The 18,565-nt window shown below is 47.2% G+C and overlaps 1 protein-coding gene across 1 annotated transcript in view; it reads right to left on the bottom strand.

Annotated features, from left to right (window-relative positions):
* Window positions 1–4,211, bottom strand: part of mex3b (mex-3 RNA binding family member B) — a 24,568-nt gene extending 20,357 nt beyond the window's left edge. The window contains exon 1 of the mRNA XM_049717467.2: window positions 3,602–4,211. Within this exon, the coding sequence (XP_049573424.1) occupies window positions 3,602–3,824 (223 nt within the window). The 5' untranslated portion in view covers window positions 3,825–4,211. The remainder of the gene's footprint in view (window positions 1–3,601) is intronic.
* Window positions 4,212–18,565: the final 14,354 nt, after the last annotated feature.

The raw sequence follows: 18,565 nt of genomic DNA, 5'->3' as shown, positions 1-18,565 counted from the left end.
TGGTGCGGGAGCGCAGCCTCCTGTACCTCTTCCCAGAGGGCAGAAGGTCAAACAAAGAGTGAGCCGGGTGACTCACATCTCTGGCAATCGAGGTTGCCTTGCGGGCGACATGGGAGGTGTAAATGTCCTTCAGGGAGGGGAGCGAAGCACCAATAATCTTACCAGCCGTATTCACTATGCGCTGCAGGGCCTTCAAGTTCTGTTCAGTGCAGTTACCACCCCAGACAGCGATGCAACTGGTGAGGACGCTCTCAATGGTGCCACGGTAGAATGTAGACAGGACTGCCTGAGGAGCACATGCACGCCTGAGCTTCCGCAGGAAGTACAAGCGGCGCTGAGCTTTCTTCGCCAGTGACGAGGTGTTTTCGGACCAGGAGAGGTCCTCACTGATGTGCACCCCCAGGAACTTGGTGCAGCTCACCCTCTCCACCACAGCACCGTCGATGATCAGCGGCAGGTGTGTTGTGTGACCCTTCCGGAAGTCAACAATCATTTCCTTGGTCTTATTGACGTTCAGCAGGAGGTTGTTGTCCCTGCACCACGTGGTCAGAAGGTCAACTTCCGACCTGTACCGAGTCTCGTCGCCCTTCGTGATGAGACCCACCAGAGTCGTGTCGTCAGCAAACTTCACTATGCGGTTGTCGCTGTAGGTCGCAGTGCAGTCATGCGTCAGCAGGGTGAAGAGCAATGGACTGAGCACGCAGCCCTGGGGGGCTCCCGTGCTCAGCGTGATGCTGGCGGAGATTTTGTCGCCAACACGCACCACCTGAGGCCTCTGACAGAGGAAGTCCAGTATCCAGTTGCAGAGGGAGGTACTGAGGCCCAGCTCGTCGAGTTTGCAGATGAGTCGCTGCGGCACAATGGTGTTGAAGGCAGAGCTGAAGTCCACAAACAGCAACCTCACATATGAGTCCTTTCTCTCCAGGTGGGTGAGGGCCGAGTGGAGGGCAGAGCAGATGGCATCCTCAGAGGACCGCTTGGCACGGTACGCAAACTGGAAAGGGTCAATGGTGGGGGGGAGAACGGACTTGATGTGCTCCATGACCAGCCGCTCAAAGCACTTCATGATGATGGGCGTCAGTGCCACAGGGCGGTAGTCATCCTCTGGGATGTGGGGAAAGCTGTGCCGGAGGTGGGAGTTGAAGCTCTTCCTGACAGGGGATTCTGCCAGACGTTCCCAGTAGACCCTCATAGTATGTTTGGGTCTGCCAGGTCGGACTGGCATCTTCCCCACCATCAGAGCCAACCCACCACCAGGTGGTGATCAGTTGACAGCTCTGCCCCTCTCTTCACCCGAGCATCCAAAACATGCGGCCGCAAATCCGATGACACGACTACAAAGTCGATCATCGAACTGCAGCCTAGGGTGTCCTGGTGCCAAGTGCACACATGGACACCCTTATGTTTGAACATGGTGTTCATTATTGACAATCCGTGTCGAGCACAGAAGTCCAACAACAGAACACCGCTCGGGTTCAGATTGGGGGGGTTGTTCCTCCTAATCACGCCCTTCCAGGTCTCACTGTCATTGCCCACGTGAGCATTGACGTCACCCAGTAGAACAATGGAGTCCCCAGAAGGCGCGCTCTCCAGTACTTTTTCTAAGGACCCCAAAAAGGGTGGGTACTCCGAGCTGCTGTTCGGTGCATAGGCACAAACAACAGTCAGGACCCTTCCCCCCACCCGAAGGCGAAGAGAGGCCACCCTCTCGTTCACGGGGGTGAACCCCAATGTGCAGGCACCCATCCGGAGGGCAATAAGTGGGCAACTCCAGAGTGGAAGAGAGTCCAGCCCCTCTCGAGAGGGCTTGTACCGGAACCCAAACTGTGCGTGGAGGTAAGTCCGACTATGTCTAGTCGGAACTTTTCTGCCTCACACCAGCTCGGGCTCCTTTCCAGCCAGAGAGGTGACATTCCATGTCCCAAGAGCCAGCTTCTGCAGCCGGGGATCGAACCGCCAAGGTCCCCGCCCTTGGCCGCCGCCCAGCTCACTATGCACCCTACCCCTTTGGCCCCTCCCACAGGGGGTGAGCCCATGGGAAGGGGGACCCACGTTCACTTTTCGGGCTGTGCCCGGCCGGGCCGCATGGGCGAAGGTCCGGCCACCAGACGCTCGCCTTCGAGCCCCACCTCCAGGCCTGGCTCCAGAGGGGGGCCCCGGTGACCCGCGTCCGGGAGAGGGAAAACTAAATCCATATATTTTATTCTTCATAAGGGCAGTGACAGCTTTATTTATATTTACTGTAGATAAATGTGAATCAAGAAAATTTAAGGCAGGTGTTTGATATTGTATCATGTTTACTACTTTGTATACCTACTTAGCTATTTGCCAAAACATATTGTCTCATTTTTTTTCTTTGGTTTGTTACCTAACTCTAAAATAAAATCTGAAACTAAATTTAATTTAATTTAACTGCTATTAGGTCAGTGCACAGAATGCGCTTTGGGCACCTTATGGCCAGTCACGAACTGAGGGAATGAAACTGTCAAATTAAACTACTGCTCATGCCAAAATGGAGAAAAAATGAAAAGATATCTGATAATTGAGTGAAATAAAGGCTAATTCTTTGGTGGCTAAATCAATCTGTTTCAAGTGGGGAGGACACACATTTACAATAAATTGACAATTGTGACAAAACTGAAAAGCTACTATAGTATACTGTAGATTTAAATGTATAACAATGCCCAATTAATATTACTGCTAGCTTTTTGATGGGGAAGGGGAGAATCTATTGAAGAACTTTGTCAACATGTCAAAACAATCAAATCTGTCTGGAGCACAAAAATTGTTTGGTTTTTTTTTGCAAAGCAACCCAAAGTTGGATCAAATTGACCCAACTCAGCAGTGATGGTGCATCAAATGTTTTTTCCTGCTTTTCGGAGTCAAAGATTCTGTTGGCATTTTGCCCCTTTAAATTTGACATTTGTATCCCTATGTTTGTTTGTTTGTTGTAAATTGTGTAAAACGTTAATTAGTTTAAACTTTACATCTATGTTAAAGTGCACCCTATTATTTCACGAATCGGAATGGAGCAGGGCGACCAAGTGCAGCTTGGACCAGGGTTTATTGGAGAAAACAAACTAACAGACTCGGTAAACTGACATAACTCACTAACAAAACCAACAACAGGACTGACCGACAAAGACGTGAAACGAAAAGACAGGACTTAAATACAAGACAGGTAACAAGAGGCAGGTGACTGAGATTACAATGATTGTGAGGTAACAGGAGGGGAGGGGCGAGTACACAGACGCGGACAGAAACCATGACAACCTACATATAAAACAACCAGGGACGAGTCGAGTCATGACATATTAACGACATTATTATCATAATTTAGCATTGCCACATGCCATAATAAACAGCAGCAAAATCTAATCTCTATATCAGGAAAAATAAATGAATTGTATCGCCTAGATTTTTTCATTTTTACATTTTAAATTAGATGATGCGTTTTAGAATGTGTATACGTATTTAATATTGTTACCTGTGTGGTGTGTCATCTTATACTTCCAAGACAATTGTATAGTGTAGTTTAATTGTTTTTTAAATCACCGCCTAGGACGCCACATACGTAGAGTAGGTCTGGCCGGACACTCACCTTGTCTGCCCACAATCTCTGCCACATGTTCCGAGCTGGGCACAGGAACGCACTTAGTCATGTTTACACTCTTTTTTCGAAGCTCTTGGCTGTCGTCGTATAGCAAGTTGTCGTCGTTGCCCAACCCAAGCATCGAGAACTGGTCCGAGGCGAACTGCAGGGCTCTGTGGTCGTCCAGCGCATCTACCTGCACACTGCTGTCGGCGAACAGTGAGCTGGGCATCTTTGGGGCCAAAAAAAAAGGAGGGTACAAAAGGAGTGACCGGGTAGACAGGAGAGGGAAGGAGGAGGGGGAAGGTACCCGACCCGGTTTTCAACAGACAACCAGTCAGTGCAAATAAATCAGTGCGGCTGAAAATGTGAAAAGCAGTGTGGAAGGAGTACAAAAACATCCGCTCGTTTTGTCTTCCCAAATAGTGAAAAAGTCTCGATCCAATCCAAGTAGTTTTGCCAAAAATATTACAGAAAAGGTGCGTATATGTACTCCAGAAAGATAAATGTATTAATCCTTCCTGGCAAGGATTCTCCTGGTCCTGAGAATCACTGTTGCTTTTGTCTAAGTTCCTTTGCAGCCAGACAGAGCCGTGTGCATGACGTCACTGGCTGGGCAGGGACGATGCGGCGCACTGGGGTTTGGTGTCTATATCTGCGAGCTTGATTGGCTGTTTTGGCTCGTGTGGGCGTGGTCTATTTTAACGACACTCATTCTTTGCGAGGAAACGGATCAAGATCAGAAACAAAAAGGAGATCCGTGTCTCTGCAATGTACAACCCTGACCTCTGACAGTAATGCTGACATTAATAGTACTGACAGGCAACGTGACTGTTAGTACCTTATGTTTCCATTTCTCCTTCGTTTGGTTTTATTTAAGTAGTGTTGTTTACTTATTGTTTTTGGTTATTTTATTGATTGTTACATATTTCATCAATGTAAAATAATTTCATCAATGTAAAATAATTTATCAATATTGATGTTTATCTCAAACATTTAGTAATTCATTTATCTTCAATATGACTTATATGATCACTAGGGCTGTATGTCTGTCTAAATATCCTCATAATCCATGCAGATATTTAATTCCATGAGACAAGATCACAAAAGAACTTGCCATTTTTCATTCACAAAGAAATATTTTTACTAGAACAAGGCTGGTACCCCAAACTAAAACTTAAATCTTACCTGCCAAAGATGTTGTTATAAAACAATTTGTATAAGTACACCAGATAAGAAATAAAAATTTCGGATCTTTTTTTTTTTTTTTAAAGTGTATTGTGTACTTCTTCATGTGTTGTGTGATCCAGTTGTGGTTGTTTTGGGTTGGAATTTGAGCTCTCAAAATAATGTAATTGAAACTTTTTCTCTTAAATGTTATAACATAGTATGGTACAGTACGGTACAGTTGCAGTGGTTCGGTCTTAGTGCTAAGATCAGCATTTATTGATGCATTATTCTCTGCCTGTCTTTCCTTTTCTCCCTGTGTTTCCTCCCAGTTTTTCATCATCTCTCATTCCAATCTATTCCATCTGTTTCTATATCTCATGTTCTCCTCCATTTATTCCACAACACTGTATTCCACCCACTCCCTCCCCACAATGGCACACTGAACTGAAGTGGCACTGCTTTCCTGCTCTCTAATTGGCCGGCTGAGCTGAACCAGAATGCATCACAACGCGCTATCCATTAGCCTTCCTGTCCGTCCTCATTCGCTTCCTCCATCAAGTGTATGCATTATCGCCCTCATCTTCCTCTTGTTATTCTCGCAATGACTATGGTGTGTTGAAAGTCCCCAATTCTAGGAAATAAAAACCGATTTGGGCATTTATCATATTGCATTTTAGCGATTTACTATTTTGGCTAAGTTGAAAATTTTACACACACACACACACACACACACACACACACACACACACACACACACACACACACACACACACACACATATATATACAGGACTGTCTCGGAAAATTAGAATATTGTGATAAGGTTCTTTATTTTCTGTAATGCAATTAAAAAAACAAAAATGGCATACATTCTAGATTCATTACAAATCAACTGAAATATTGCAAGCCTTTTATTATTTTAATATTGCTGATTATGTCACGGTCAGGTGGAAATGGAGCAGGACGACCAAGTGCAGCTTGGACCAGGGTTTATTGGTGAACTCAAACTAGGCAAACTAACAGACTCGGCAACTGACATGACCTAACAAACCCTAACAACGAGACTGACCAAAAAGACGTGAAACAAAATGACAGGGTGACATTACCAATGACAGCAACTGGAACCAAAAAGACATCATGACATTAACAAATAACATAAATCCAACACCGAACGACCACAACCAATGATCCGACAGGGAGTGAGGGGCAGACAGGACTTATATACATGACAGGTAACGAGAGGCGGGTGGGAATAATCACACTGATCATGGGCACACAGGAGGGGAGGGGCGAGCACACAGACAGAAACCAAGACAACAGACACATAGTGGAGCAGTTGGGGACGAGACGTGACCGATTATGGCATACATCTTAAGAAAACTCAAATATCCTATCTCAAAATATTAGAATATTTCCTCAGACCAAGTAAAAAAAAAAAAAATCAAACATTTGAAAATGTCCATTAATGCACTCAGTACTTGGTTGGGAATCTTTTTGGACGGATTACTGCATCAATGCGGCGTGGCATGGAGGCAATCAGCCTGTGGCATTGCTGAAGTGTTATGGATGCCCAGGATGCTTCAATAACGGCCTTTAGCTCATTTGCATTGTTGGGTCTGGTGTCTTTCAGCTTCTTCTTCATAATACCCCACAAATTATCTATGGGGTTCAGGTCAGGGAAATTGGCAGGCCAATCGAAGACATTAATGCCATGGTCAGTACACCATTTACTAGTGGTTTTGGCACTGTGGGCAGGTGCCAGATCATGCTGGAAAATGAAATCATCATCTCCATAGAGCTTTTCAGCAGACGGAAGCATGTAATGCTCTAAAATCTCTTGGTACACAGCTGCATTTACTCTGGACTTGATGAAACACAGTGGACCAACACCAGCAGCTGACATGGCTCCCCAAACCATCGCTGACTGTGGGAACTTCACACTGGATTTCAAGCAACTTGGATTTTGCTCCTGGAGAAAGGCTGCTCCAGACTCTGGCGTCTTGACTTCCAAATGAAATACAAAACTTGCTTTCAAGATTCAAGAATTTTTATTCGCCATGTTTGAGCGTGCCAAACTAGGAATTTTACTTCGGTACAGCACAGCCTCTGTTCAACATTTAGGTGACTAACAACACTCAGGACGTCGGAAAAAAAAGACAATTATTCTCGAACATCCCTGATCTTAAACTTCCAGGAGGCCAAGGAAAAACTCAAAACTCCAACTAGGGGAAATGAGAAACCTTGAGAAGAGACCACAGATGGGAGGATCCCTCTTCTAGGATGACCAGGCTGGAATGGATGCAGAGAAGACACATAGTACAAATAATGTAGACAATTCAAAAAAGGTGTGGAGAGTAGGATGTTATTGCACAGCAAAGACTCTGAGACTCTAAGAGTGGTGTGAGTTCATCAGAGCGACAGCCTGGGGGAAGAAGCTGTCTCTATGTCTGCTGGTTTTGGCGTACAGAGCTCTATAACGCCGTCCGGAGAGGAGTAGTTTGAACTGACTGCAACCTGGGTGAGAAGGGTCTGTAGAGATGTTACTTGCACGTTTCCTGGTCCTGGACAGGTAAAGGTCTTTGATAGATGGGAGGTTGATTCCAATTATCTTTTCTGCAGTCCTGATTGTCCGTTGCAGTCAGTGCTTGTCTTGTTTGGAGGCCGATCCAAACCAGACAGTGATGGAGGTGCAGAGGACAGACTGGATGATGGCAGTATAGAAGGTCTTCAGCAGCTCCCGCGGCAGGTATAACTTCTTGAGCTGTCTCAGGAAGCAGAGCCTCTGCTGGATCTTCTTCCGCACAGAGTCTATGTGGCCGGTCCATTTCAGGTCCCGAGAGATTGTGGTTCCCAGGAACTTGAAGGTGTCTGTGGAGAGAATAGTATTATTGCAGATGGTGAGGGGTGAAAGTGGTGAAGGGTCTTGCCTGAAGTCCACTGTTATCTCCACGGTCTTGAGCGAGTTCAGCTCCAGGTGGTTTTGGCTGCCCCAGTGGACCAGCCGCTCCACCTCCTGTCTGTACGCAGTCTCGTCATCGTTCCGGATCAGTCCGATTAGAGTGGTGTCGTCTGCAAATTCAGGAGCTTCACAGGAGAGTCATCTGAGGAGAAATCGTTGGTGTAGAGAGAGGAGCAGTGGAGAGAGGATGCACCCCTGAGGGGCGCCAGTATTGGTGGTCCGGGTGTCAGATGTGATGCTCCCCAGCCTCACACGCTGTCTCCTGTTAGTCAGGAAGCTGGTGATCCACTGACAGGTGGAGGCAGGCACCGCGAGCCGGATGAACCTCTGTTGGAGGATGTCAGGAGCGATGGTGTTGATCGCCGAGCTGAAGTCCACAAACAGGATCCTGGCGTACGTTCCTGGGGTGTCCAGATGGTGCAAGATGTAGTGCAGTCCCATGTTGACCGCAACGTCCACTGACCTGTTTGCCCGGTAGGCAAACTGGAGGGGTCAAGCAGGGGCCCGTGACATCCATCAGGTGGTTCAACACTAACCTTTCGAAAGATTGTATGACCACAGATGTCAGGGCGACAGGTCTACAGTCATTTAAACCTGTGATGGCGGGCTTCTTGGCCACTGGAACGATGGTGGGGCTCTTGAAGCACGAGGGCACCTCATACATTTTCAGGGAACGGTTGAAGATCCGTGCAAAGGTGGGTTCCAGCTGTTCAGCACAGACTTTCAATCAGGAAGGTGACACGTTGTCTGGGCCCGGAGACTTCCTGATCTTTTGTCTCCGGAACATCTGGTGCACTTCCTCCTCGCGGATCTGGAGTGCGGGCGCAGCCTCTGCATGAGAGAGAGTAGGTGTCAACGGTGATGGAGATGTGGACAGAGTGGTTGTGGGGGGAGGTGAGTATGTTGATCGTGCTGCAGGATGTCCTGTTGTGTGGGAGGACCGAAAACCTGCAGTAGAACCTGTTTAGTTGGTTTGTAAGCCTTGGGCTATCTACAGGACGGGGGGTTCGTTTCTTGAAGCACGTGATGCTCTGCTTTGTTGAGGGATCAGGATTGGCAGAGAGGTGTCTCTCCAGGCTTTCCCCGTAACACCACTTGGCTTTCCTGACCTCTCGGTTCAGTGTGTTTCTGGTGTGCTTGAACAGGTCCTGGTCGCCACTCCTGTAGGTCTCCTCCTTGACTTTGCGCAGCCTCCTGAGGTTCGGTGTAAACCAAGGTTTGTCGTTGTTGTACGTGCAGAAGGTCTTAGTCTGCACACACAGATCCTCACAAAAACTGATGTATGATGTGACAGTGTCAGTGAGTTCATGCAGGTCTGAAGTTGCAGCTTCAAAAACTTCCCAATCGGTGCAGTCAAAGCAGGCTTGGAGGTCCTGCCTTGACTCCACTGTCCACTTCCTCAGTCCTCACCACAGGCTTACAAGTTTTTAATTTGTGCCTGTAGGCCGGGATCAGATGAACTAGACAGTGGTCCGGGAGTCCTAAAGCTGCACGAGCCACATAGTGGTATGCATCCTTTATTACGGTGTAGCAGTGGTCCAGTGTTTGTGCCCCTCTGGTGGGACACGTTATGTGCTGTCTGTATTTGGGGAGTTCTTGTGCGAGGTTCGTCCTGTTAAAATCACCCAGAGCAATGATTAGTGAATTTGGTAGAAGTTTCTCCATGTCTCCATGTCCTGGTCAGCCAGCATCTGCATGGCTTCACTCGCACGTGTGTGTGGTGGAATGTAAACAGCCGCCATGACGATCGAGGAGAACTCCCATGGTGAGTAGAACGGCCGGCAGTTTATGAAAAGTGTTTGTAGGAGAGGGCTGCAAGACTCTTTCAACACCGTGACATCAGTACACCAACGTTCATTAATATAGAAACAGAGTCCGCGCTGCGGTCTGCACGCATTAGCTGAAACCCAGCTAGCTCCATGGCGTGGGGGGGTGCGTCCGTCAAGCCACGTTTCAACAAAGCACGGCGCGGCGGATCCGTTGAAGTCCGTGTTCCTTGAAGTGAGGAGCAGCAGTTCGTCCATCTTGTTCGCCAGGGAGCGGACATTCGCCAGAGGAATTGATGGTAGAGCAGAACAGAACCCTCTCTGCCTCAGCTTTACGAGGGCTCCGGCGCGTTTGCCACGTTGTCTTCGACGTGCTAGCTTGTATAGCACCACCGCTCTGGCTAAAATCTCCGTCAAACAGTCTGGATCAAAGAGAACAGGAGAGAAAATACCAGAAGACTGTCCGATACAGCGCTTCTCTGGTAAAGGTGATCCAGGATGGACAGCAGAGGACACAGAAAACACACAAAATAAGACAAAGTAACAGAGAGCAACTCACCGTGGCGGCCATCCGCAGCGTCATCATGACGTCGTTTTCGTCTGAAAAGAGGACTTCGGACCACTCTGCAACTGTCCAGTGCTTCTTTTCCATAGCCCAAGTCAGACTCTTCAGAAGTGGCTTGACCATGGGAATATGGCTATTGTAGGCCATTTCCAGGACACATCTGTGAACAGTGACTTTTGATACCTGGACTCCAGCTTCAGTCCACTGTCTTTGAAGCTCCCCCAAATTCTGGAAGCGACTCTTCTTCACAATGCTGTTAAGGCCGCGGTCATCTCTCTTGGTTGTGCAGACTTTTTGTGGATGTGCTTTGAAACTGCACTCTGTGAACAACTTGCTCTTTGAGAAATTTCTTTTTGTGTCTTACCCTCCTGATGGAGGGTGTCAATGATGGTCCTCTGGGCAGCAGTCAGATCAGCAGTCTTCCCCATACTTGTTAGTTAGTTTACTGAACCAAGTTGTGTTTTTCAAGGCTCAGGAAACCCTTGTAGGTGTTTCGAGTTAATTAGACGATTCAAGTGATTAGTTGAATACCCTACTAGTTTACTTTTTCATGATATTCTAATATTTTGAGATAAGATATTTGAGTTTTCTTAAGCTGTATGCCATAATCAGCAATATTAAAATAACAAAAGGCTTGCAATATTTCAGTTGATTTGTAATGAATCCAGAATGTATTACATTTTTGTTTTTTTAATTGCATTACAGAAAATAAAGAACTTTATCACAATATTCAAATATTCTGAGACAGTCCTGTGTATGTATGTATGTATGTGTGTATGTATATGTATAAATATATATATATATACGTATATATATATACGTGTGTATATATATATATATATATATAAAAAAAAAACTTTTCCTCACCCCCCGCGGGTGGTCTCTTTTTCCCTTCAAGCTCGGGTCCTCTACCAGAGGCCTGGGAGCTTGAGGGTTCTACGCAGTATCTTTGCTGTTCCTAGTACTGCACTTTTCTGGACTGAGATGTCAGATGTTTTTCCTGGGATCTGTTTCAGCCACTCCTCCAGTTTGGGGGTTACTGCCCCTAGTGCTCCAATGACCACAGGTACCACTGAAGTCTTAACTCTCCAGGTCTTCTCCAGCTCTTCTCTGAGCCCTTGATATTTCTCAAGTTTCTCATGTTCCTTTTTCCTAATGTTACCATCATTTGAGATGGCTATGTCAACCACAACGGCTTTCCTCTGCTCTTTGTCCACCACCACAATGTCCGGTTGGTTCGCCATTACCATTCTGTCTGTCTGGATCTGGAAGTCCCAGAGGATCTTGGCTTGGTCATTCTCTACCACCTTTGGAGGTGTTTCCCACTTGGATCTTGGGACTTCCAGTCCATACTCTGCACAGATGTTCCTGTACACTATTCCAGCTACTTGGTTATGGCGCTCCATGTATGCTTTACCTGCCAGCATCCTACACCCTGCAGTTATGTGCTGGATTGTCTCAGGACCTTCTTTGCACAATCTACACCTGGGGTCTTGTCTGGTGTGGTAGATTTGGGCCTCTATTGCTCTGGTGCTCAAGGCCTGTTCTTGTGCAGCCAGGATCAGTGCCTCTGTGCTGTCCTTCAGACCAGCTCTTTCTAGCCATTGGTAGGATTTCTGGATATCAGCTACTTCAGCTATGTTTCGGTGGTACATCCCATGTAGGGGCTTGTCCTCCCATGATGGTCCCTCCAGCACCTCATCTTCCTTTGATGCCCATTGTCTGAGACATTCACTGAGCACGTCATCCGTTGGGGCCTTATCCCTGATGTACTTATGGATCTTGGATGTTTCATCTTGGATCGTGGCTCTCACGCTCGCTAGTCCTCGGCCTCCTTCTTTACGGCTAGTGTACAGTCTCAGGGTGCTGGACTTGGGATGGAACCCTCCATGCATGGTTAGGAGCTTCCGTGTCTTGATATCTGTGGTCTGTATATCTTCCTTTGTCCACCGTATGATTCCTGCAGGGTACCTGATTACTGGTAGGGCGTAGCTGTTAATGGCTAGGGACTTGTTCTTGCCATTGAGCTGACTTCTTAGGACTTGCCTTACTCGATGGAGGTATTTGGCTGTGGCTGCTTTCCTTGTTTCCTCGTCAAGGTTGCCATTTGCCTGTGGAATTCCAAGGTATTTGTAGCTGTCCTCAATGTCTGCTATTGTTCCTTCTGGGAGTGAGACCCCCTCTGTGTGGATTACCTTTCCTCTTTTAGTCACCATGCGGCCACATTTCTCAAGTCCGAATGACATTCCGATGTCAGAGCTGTAGATCCTGGTAGTGTGGATCAGGGAGTCAATGTCCCGCTCGTTCTTAGCGTACAGCTTTATGTCATCCATGTAGAGGAGGTGGCTGATGGTGGCCCCATTCCTGAGTTGGTATCCATAGCCCGTCTTGTTGATTATTTGGCTGAGGGGGTTCAGTCCTATACAGAACAGCATTGGGGACAGAGCGTCTCCTTGGTATATACCACATTTGATGGTCACGTGTGCAAGTGGCTTGCCATTGGCTTCAAGTGTGGTTTTCCACTGTTTCATCGAGTTGGCGATGAAGGTTCTCAGAGTCCCATTGATGTTGTACAGCCTCAAGCATTCAGTGATCCAAGTATGTGGCATTGAGTCATATGCTTTCTTGTAATCAATCCAGGCAGTGCTCAGGTTGGTACGTCTAGTTCTGCAGTCTTGGGTGACTGTTCTATCCACCAGGAGTTGATGTTTTGCTCCTCTGGTATTTTTACCAATCCCTTTCTGAGCAGTGCTCATGTATTGATCCATGTGCCTGCTGATCTTATCTGATAGTATGCTGCTCATGTATTGATCCATGTGCCTGCTGATCTTATCTGATAGTATGCCCGACATCAGCTTCCATGTTGTGGAGAGGCAGGTGATTGGCCGGTAGTTGGATGGGACTGTACCCTTTGATGGATCCTTCCCGATCAGGATCGTACGCCCTTGGGTTAGCCATTCAGGGTGAGTCCCATCCCTTAGCAGCTGGTTCATTTGTGCTGCCAGGCGCTCATGGAGAGTTGTAAGTTTCTTGAGCCAGTAGCTGTGGATCATGTCAGGGCCTGGTGCTGTCCAGTTTTTCATTCCTGAGACTCTTCTCTGGATGTCTGCCACTGTGATGGTTACTGGGTTCTGTTCAGGGAGCTTGCTGTGGTCCTTTCTTAGAGCCACCAGCCACTGTGCATCCTTCTTATGTGATGGCTCCCGCTCCCATATATCCTTCCAGTACTGTTCAGTTTCCAGCCTTGGTGGGTCTGCTCTGCTATTATTCCCCTGCCACTGAGCGTACACTTTCGCTGGTTGTGTTGTGAACAACCTGTTTATTCGTCTGGCTTCATTCTCTCTTGTGTACCTCTTTAGGCGGCTGGCCAAGGCTTGAAGTCTTTGTTTGGCAGTTTCGAGTGCTTCAGGTATGGGCATATGGCTGTATTTCTTGGGAACTTGCTTTTTCATTGCACCTTTCTGGGCCTCTGTCATTTGGCTCACTTCTCTCCGTGCTATCTTGATTTTGGCCTCCAGCCTTCTCTTCCATGGTGGGCACTGTTGTGGTCGCATATGGTCATTCTTCTTGTAGCCAAGCATTTCTAGGATCACTGCTGCTGAGGTGTATATCAGCTCGTTGGTTTCAGTGATGGTAGCCGTAGGAATTGTTGTCAATGCTGCATTCACATCTTCTAGGAGACATTCTGAGGGTACTTCACTTAGCCTCTGCAGTGTGTATCTAGGTTCCCGAGCATTCATTCTCACCGTGATCTTGTTCTTCAGGTCAGTTGCTGCCTCGTTCAGCTTGATTGGATTGGATTTAACTCGTCTCTGACCTGGTGCTCTGGTTGGCCTTCGCTATGGCATTTGTGTTGTATCTCATCAATCTCGAGGTGTGATAGCAGGTGCCGTTTATGGATATTGGAACATTGAGCTACTAGTTGCTTGGCCGATAGTGTTGACTGTGGGTATTGAAGTTGCCATTGTTCCCGCATTCTCCGCATGTAACCCCTCTCGCTCGGGTTGCTGAAGTAGTAGCATTCCAACAGATCCTTATTCTCGCATCTCGCCCATTTGTGTCTTGTTCCAGTAGCCCATTTTTCATCAGGGTGCTCTGGTTCCCCAGCACCTGACGCAGACCTTGTTTGTCCGGGCGACGTCTGAGCCGGCATGTCTTTCGTTTCTTGTACTCTCATTATCTCTGAGGTAGGCGGTATCGTTAAGGGTCTTGCCTAAGGACCCACACTGACTGCTGGTAAGGTAATCGCTCATTGCTCATATTGTGCCCCTGCCGGGAATCGAACCCGGGTCTTCCGTTTGTAAGTCATGTCACTTACTGATTGAGCTAGTCAGCCGTATATATATATATATATATATATATATATATATATATATATATATATAGTGGAGCCTCGGTTTTCGACCACAAGCCGTTCCAGAAGGCTGTTCAAAAAGTGAATCGTTCGAATTCCGAATCATGTTTTCCCATTACAAATAATGGAAGAAAAAATAACCCGTTCCAAACAAAAAAAAATAATAATTTTAAAGATTTTTTCAACTGCGCATTTTTGTCCGATCGCGCAACTGCAGCGCACCGCCGTACGCGCAACCGTAGCGCGTCGCCGACCGCGCAACTGCACCACGCTGGTCGCATTATTGTGACAGAGCCGTTGCTGAAATTTAGAAAATATTTTTAAAGTCCTGATGTACTTTCCAAAATTTAAGTGCACCACGGGGCTTAATTTGGTCCGATCGCGTAACTGCAGCTCACCGCCAAACGCGCAACCGATGCGCACCGCCCACTGCGCAACTGCACCGCGCTGGTCGCATTATTGTGACAGAGTGGTCACTAAAATTTAAAAAAAAATTTAAAGTCCTAATGGACTTTCCAAGATTTAAGTGGACCTCAGTGCTCAGGGAGCTTAATTTGGTACGATCGCGCAACCGCAGCGCGCCGGAGCTCACTGTCGCATTGCTTTAGGAGCGTCTTTGTGTTTTAGGATGGCTTTACTGCTCCCACTTGCTTCCTTTGGAGGCATGATTAGAGTTGATGCAATCCTCAGAGTAACGAGAATGTAATAACGAACGGAGTCAGTTGGCATGCGGGTCCTCTCGACTCATCTCGTGAGGTTCGACAACCGAATTTCGTAAGTAAAAAATCTCGAATTTTAGTTCGAAAACATATATATATATATATATATATATATATATATATATATATATATGACATCAATATTTAGTAGATCCTCCTTTTGCAGAAATAACAGCCTCTAAACCAGGGGTGTCCAAAATCTTTGCAAGGAGGGCCAGATTTGATAAAGTGAAGGGGCCCGGGGCCAATAGTTTTTCCGGACATTTTTTAACTACAGAAATTTCTTAAAAATACACACTGTTATAAAACAAATTTCATTGTTCAATTGTCTTTATTTTTTAAATGACAAAATAACCAAATATAAGCCACTCAGGCAGATGTGAACAACTCTAAAAACCTAAATTCTGCCTTTCATTCATATCTGAATAATCAGATAACATTGAACAAACTGTATGAAATACCTTAAATTTACAAGAGTTTAAAATTATTTTTGCCTCATGAACATTTTAAACAGGAGTTATAAGTAATGCAAAGTTGTCTGTTATAATTAAAACTTAAAACAAGTGAATTTTGCTCTTGTCATTTACAATATTTTTCAGAAAGTAATAGTTTGTGTCACGTCTACAGGTTCATAACATCAACGGTATTAACATGGCCACTTCGTAATATTTAATATTAAGTAATTTTTACTTTTGATTTACTTTTGACTCACAGCCCCACGTAATGAATCGCTGTTGTGATGCCAGTTCAGCTTGGAGCTGCTTCACTTTATCAGCGCGGTCACTCCCTGTTAGCTTGTTGTAGGTGTTAGCATGTTTAGTCTGATGGTGTCTCTTTAGGTTGAAATCCTTAAACAAGGCAACAGTCTCTTTACAAATTAGACAAACACAATGGACTTGATTTTCAGTGATGAAGTAATGTAATTCCCATTTCTCTTGAAAGCGGCGGCCCTCAATGTCAACTTTCCTCGTTTTCTTTGCAGTCGCCATGGCAGAAATGAGCGGAGAGGGGTGGTGGTAATAGGAGGAATTACAGTTTCAAGTGTTATGATTTTTTTTTAATTCAGTTTGACAGTGCAGGCGGGCTATAAATAATACATAATAAGACAGCTGTGGGCTGTATGAAATATGACCGGGATTTGGCCCGCGGGCCGACTTTTGGACATGCCTGATTTAGAGGCTGTTATTTCCGCAAAAGGAGGATTTTTCTGTTGGGGTGCCCAAATTTATGCACCTGCCTACTTTTGTTCAGGTAATGATTGCACACTTTCTGTAAATCCTATAAACTTTCTTTCACTTCTCAAATATCACTGTGTTTGTCTACTATATGATATATTTATAGGGAATGTTTAAGCAGGCAGCCACTTGCAACAATCAGACGGACATAGAGGAGTATACCAACTCTGTTTCCTCTTACATCTCGAAGTGCATTGATGACGTGACCCACACAAAATGCATCATCACTCGGCCTAACTGGAAGCCATGGCTGACAGGGGCTGTCCTCAGGCTGCTGAGGGCCAGGGACAAAGTCTTCAGAGCTGGGGATGAGGCTGGCTTGAGAACAGCGACCTGTCCCGGAGCATCAAGGAAGCGGAGAGGGCATTCTCTTGCAAGATTGCCGCCCATTTCAAAGACAGCAGGGACGCACGGAACCTATGGCAAGGCATTCAGACCATCACGGACTACAAGCCCGCGCCGCAGAGCTGTAAGGGCAACATCCGTCTGCTCAACGATCTGAACCGCTTCTTTACTCGCTTCGACACTCAGAACGGCACTTGCCCGCTGAAGACCCCTTCCCCACCACACGAGCAGCCCCTGTGCCTCTCTGCCGATAGCGTGAGGAGGACGCTTGCCACTATCAACACCCGTAAGGCGGCGGGCCCAGACAACATCCCTGATCAAGCGCTGAAGGACTGCGCTGGGGAGCTGATGGGTGTCTTCATGGACATATTTAACATTTCACTGCAGCAGGCCATCGTCCCATCTTGTTTCAAGTCTGCCACCATCGTACCTGTGCCGAAGAAACCTGCTCCATCCTGCTTCAATGACTACCGGCCCGTGGCACTGACACCCATCATCATGAATTGCTTTGAGCGGCTTGTCATGGAGCACATCAGGTCCATTCTCCCCCCCACCATAGACCCCTTCCAGTTTGCGTACCGAGCCAAACGGTCCTCTGAGGATGCCATCTGCTCTGCCCTCCACTCAACCCTCACCCACCTGGAGAGGAGGGACTCGTATGTGGGATTGCTGTTTGTGGACTTCAGTTCTGCATTCAACACCATTGTACCACAGCGACTCATCTGCAAACTCGACAAGCTGGGCCTCAGTACCTAGTACCTCTGCAACTGGCTACTGGACTTCCTCTGTAAGAGGCCTCAGGTAGTACGTGTTGGCGACAATATCTCCGCCAGCATCACGCTGAGCACGCCCCCCCCCCCCCCCCCAAGGCTGCGTGCTCAGTCCGCTGCTCTTCACCCTGCTGACACATGACTGCACTGCGACTTACAGCAGCAACCGCGTGCTGAAATATGCCGATGACACGACTCTAGTGAGTCTCATCACCGAGGGCGACGAGACTCAATACAGGTCGGAGGTCAACCTTCTGGCCACGTGGTGCAGGGACAACAACCTCCTGCTGAACGTCAACAAGACCAAAGAGATTGTTGTTGACTTCTGGGAGGGTCGCACCCAGCACCTGCCACTGACCATCGACGGTGCTGTGGTGGAGAGAGTGTGCAGCACCAGATTCCTGGGGGTACACATCAGTGAGGACCATTCCTGGACCACCAACACTGCATCACTGGCGAAGAAAGCTCAGCGCCGCCTGTACTTCCTGCGGAAACTCAGGCGAGCAAGTGCCGGTGGCTCTCGATCGTCGCTCTTCAGACACAAAGTATGGCAGCGGACCAAGAGGTTTGTACAGCTTCGTGCACCAACTGCACCCTTCTCTTAGAGAGGTTGTCTCTGCTAGAGGGACGTGTCCGCCAGTTAGAGCAGAATAGTGCGATAACAGTAGTTGTGGCGGACACAGACGCGGGCTGTAGTCAGCCCGCTAGCCCGGTTAGCATTAGCCCCAAGCGGCTTGCTAATCGCGATGAGCCAGGTAAGACGCATAGCCGTCCAAAGTCATCTCGGTCTACTGGCCCTTGCACTTTGGTCATAGGTGACTCCATTACTCGAAACATTACGCTTAAAAATCCAGCCACGGCAATGTGTATTCCTGGGGGCAGAGCACCCGACATAGAAGCTAATCTTAGGGAGCTGACTCGCAATAGGCCTAGTCAACAGCGTAGTTCCACCAACACTAGCTACTCGGACATAGTGATACACGTCGGCTCCAATGATGTTAGGAGGAGAAAAACATAGCGAGGACTTGTGATCTTGCCAGAAAGATGAGTCGGCATCGAGTATTTGTCTCTGGCAGTAGGCGGGGGACACC

The sequence above is a fragment of the Syngnathus scovelli genome, chromosome 4 (genome assembly GCF_024217435.2).
Source record: "Syngnathus scovelli strain Florida chromosome 4, RoL_Ssco_1.2, whole genome shotgun sequence".
Taxonomy (NCBI): domain Eukaryota; kingdom Metazoa; phylum Chordata; class Actinopteri; order Syngnathiformes; family Syngnathidae; genus Syngnathus; species Syngnathus scovelli.
The sequence above is the reverse complement of the archived record's forward strand: the minus strand, read 5'-3'. Positions and strand labels throughout refer to the sequence as shown.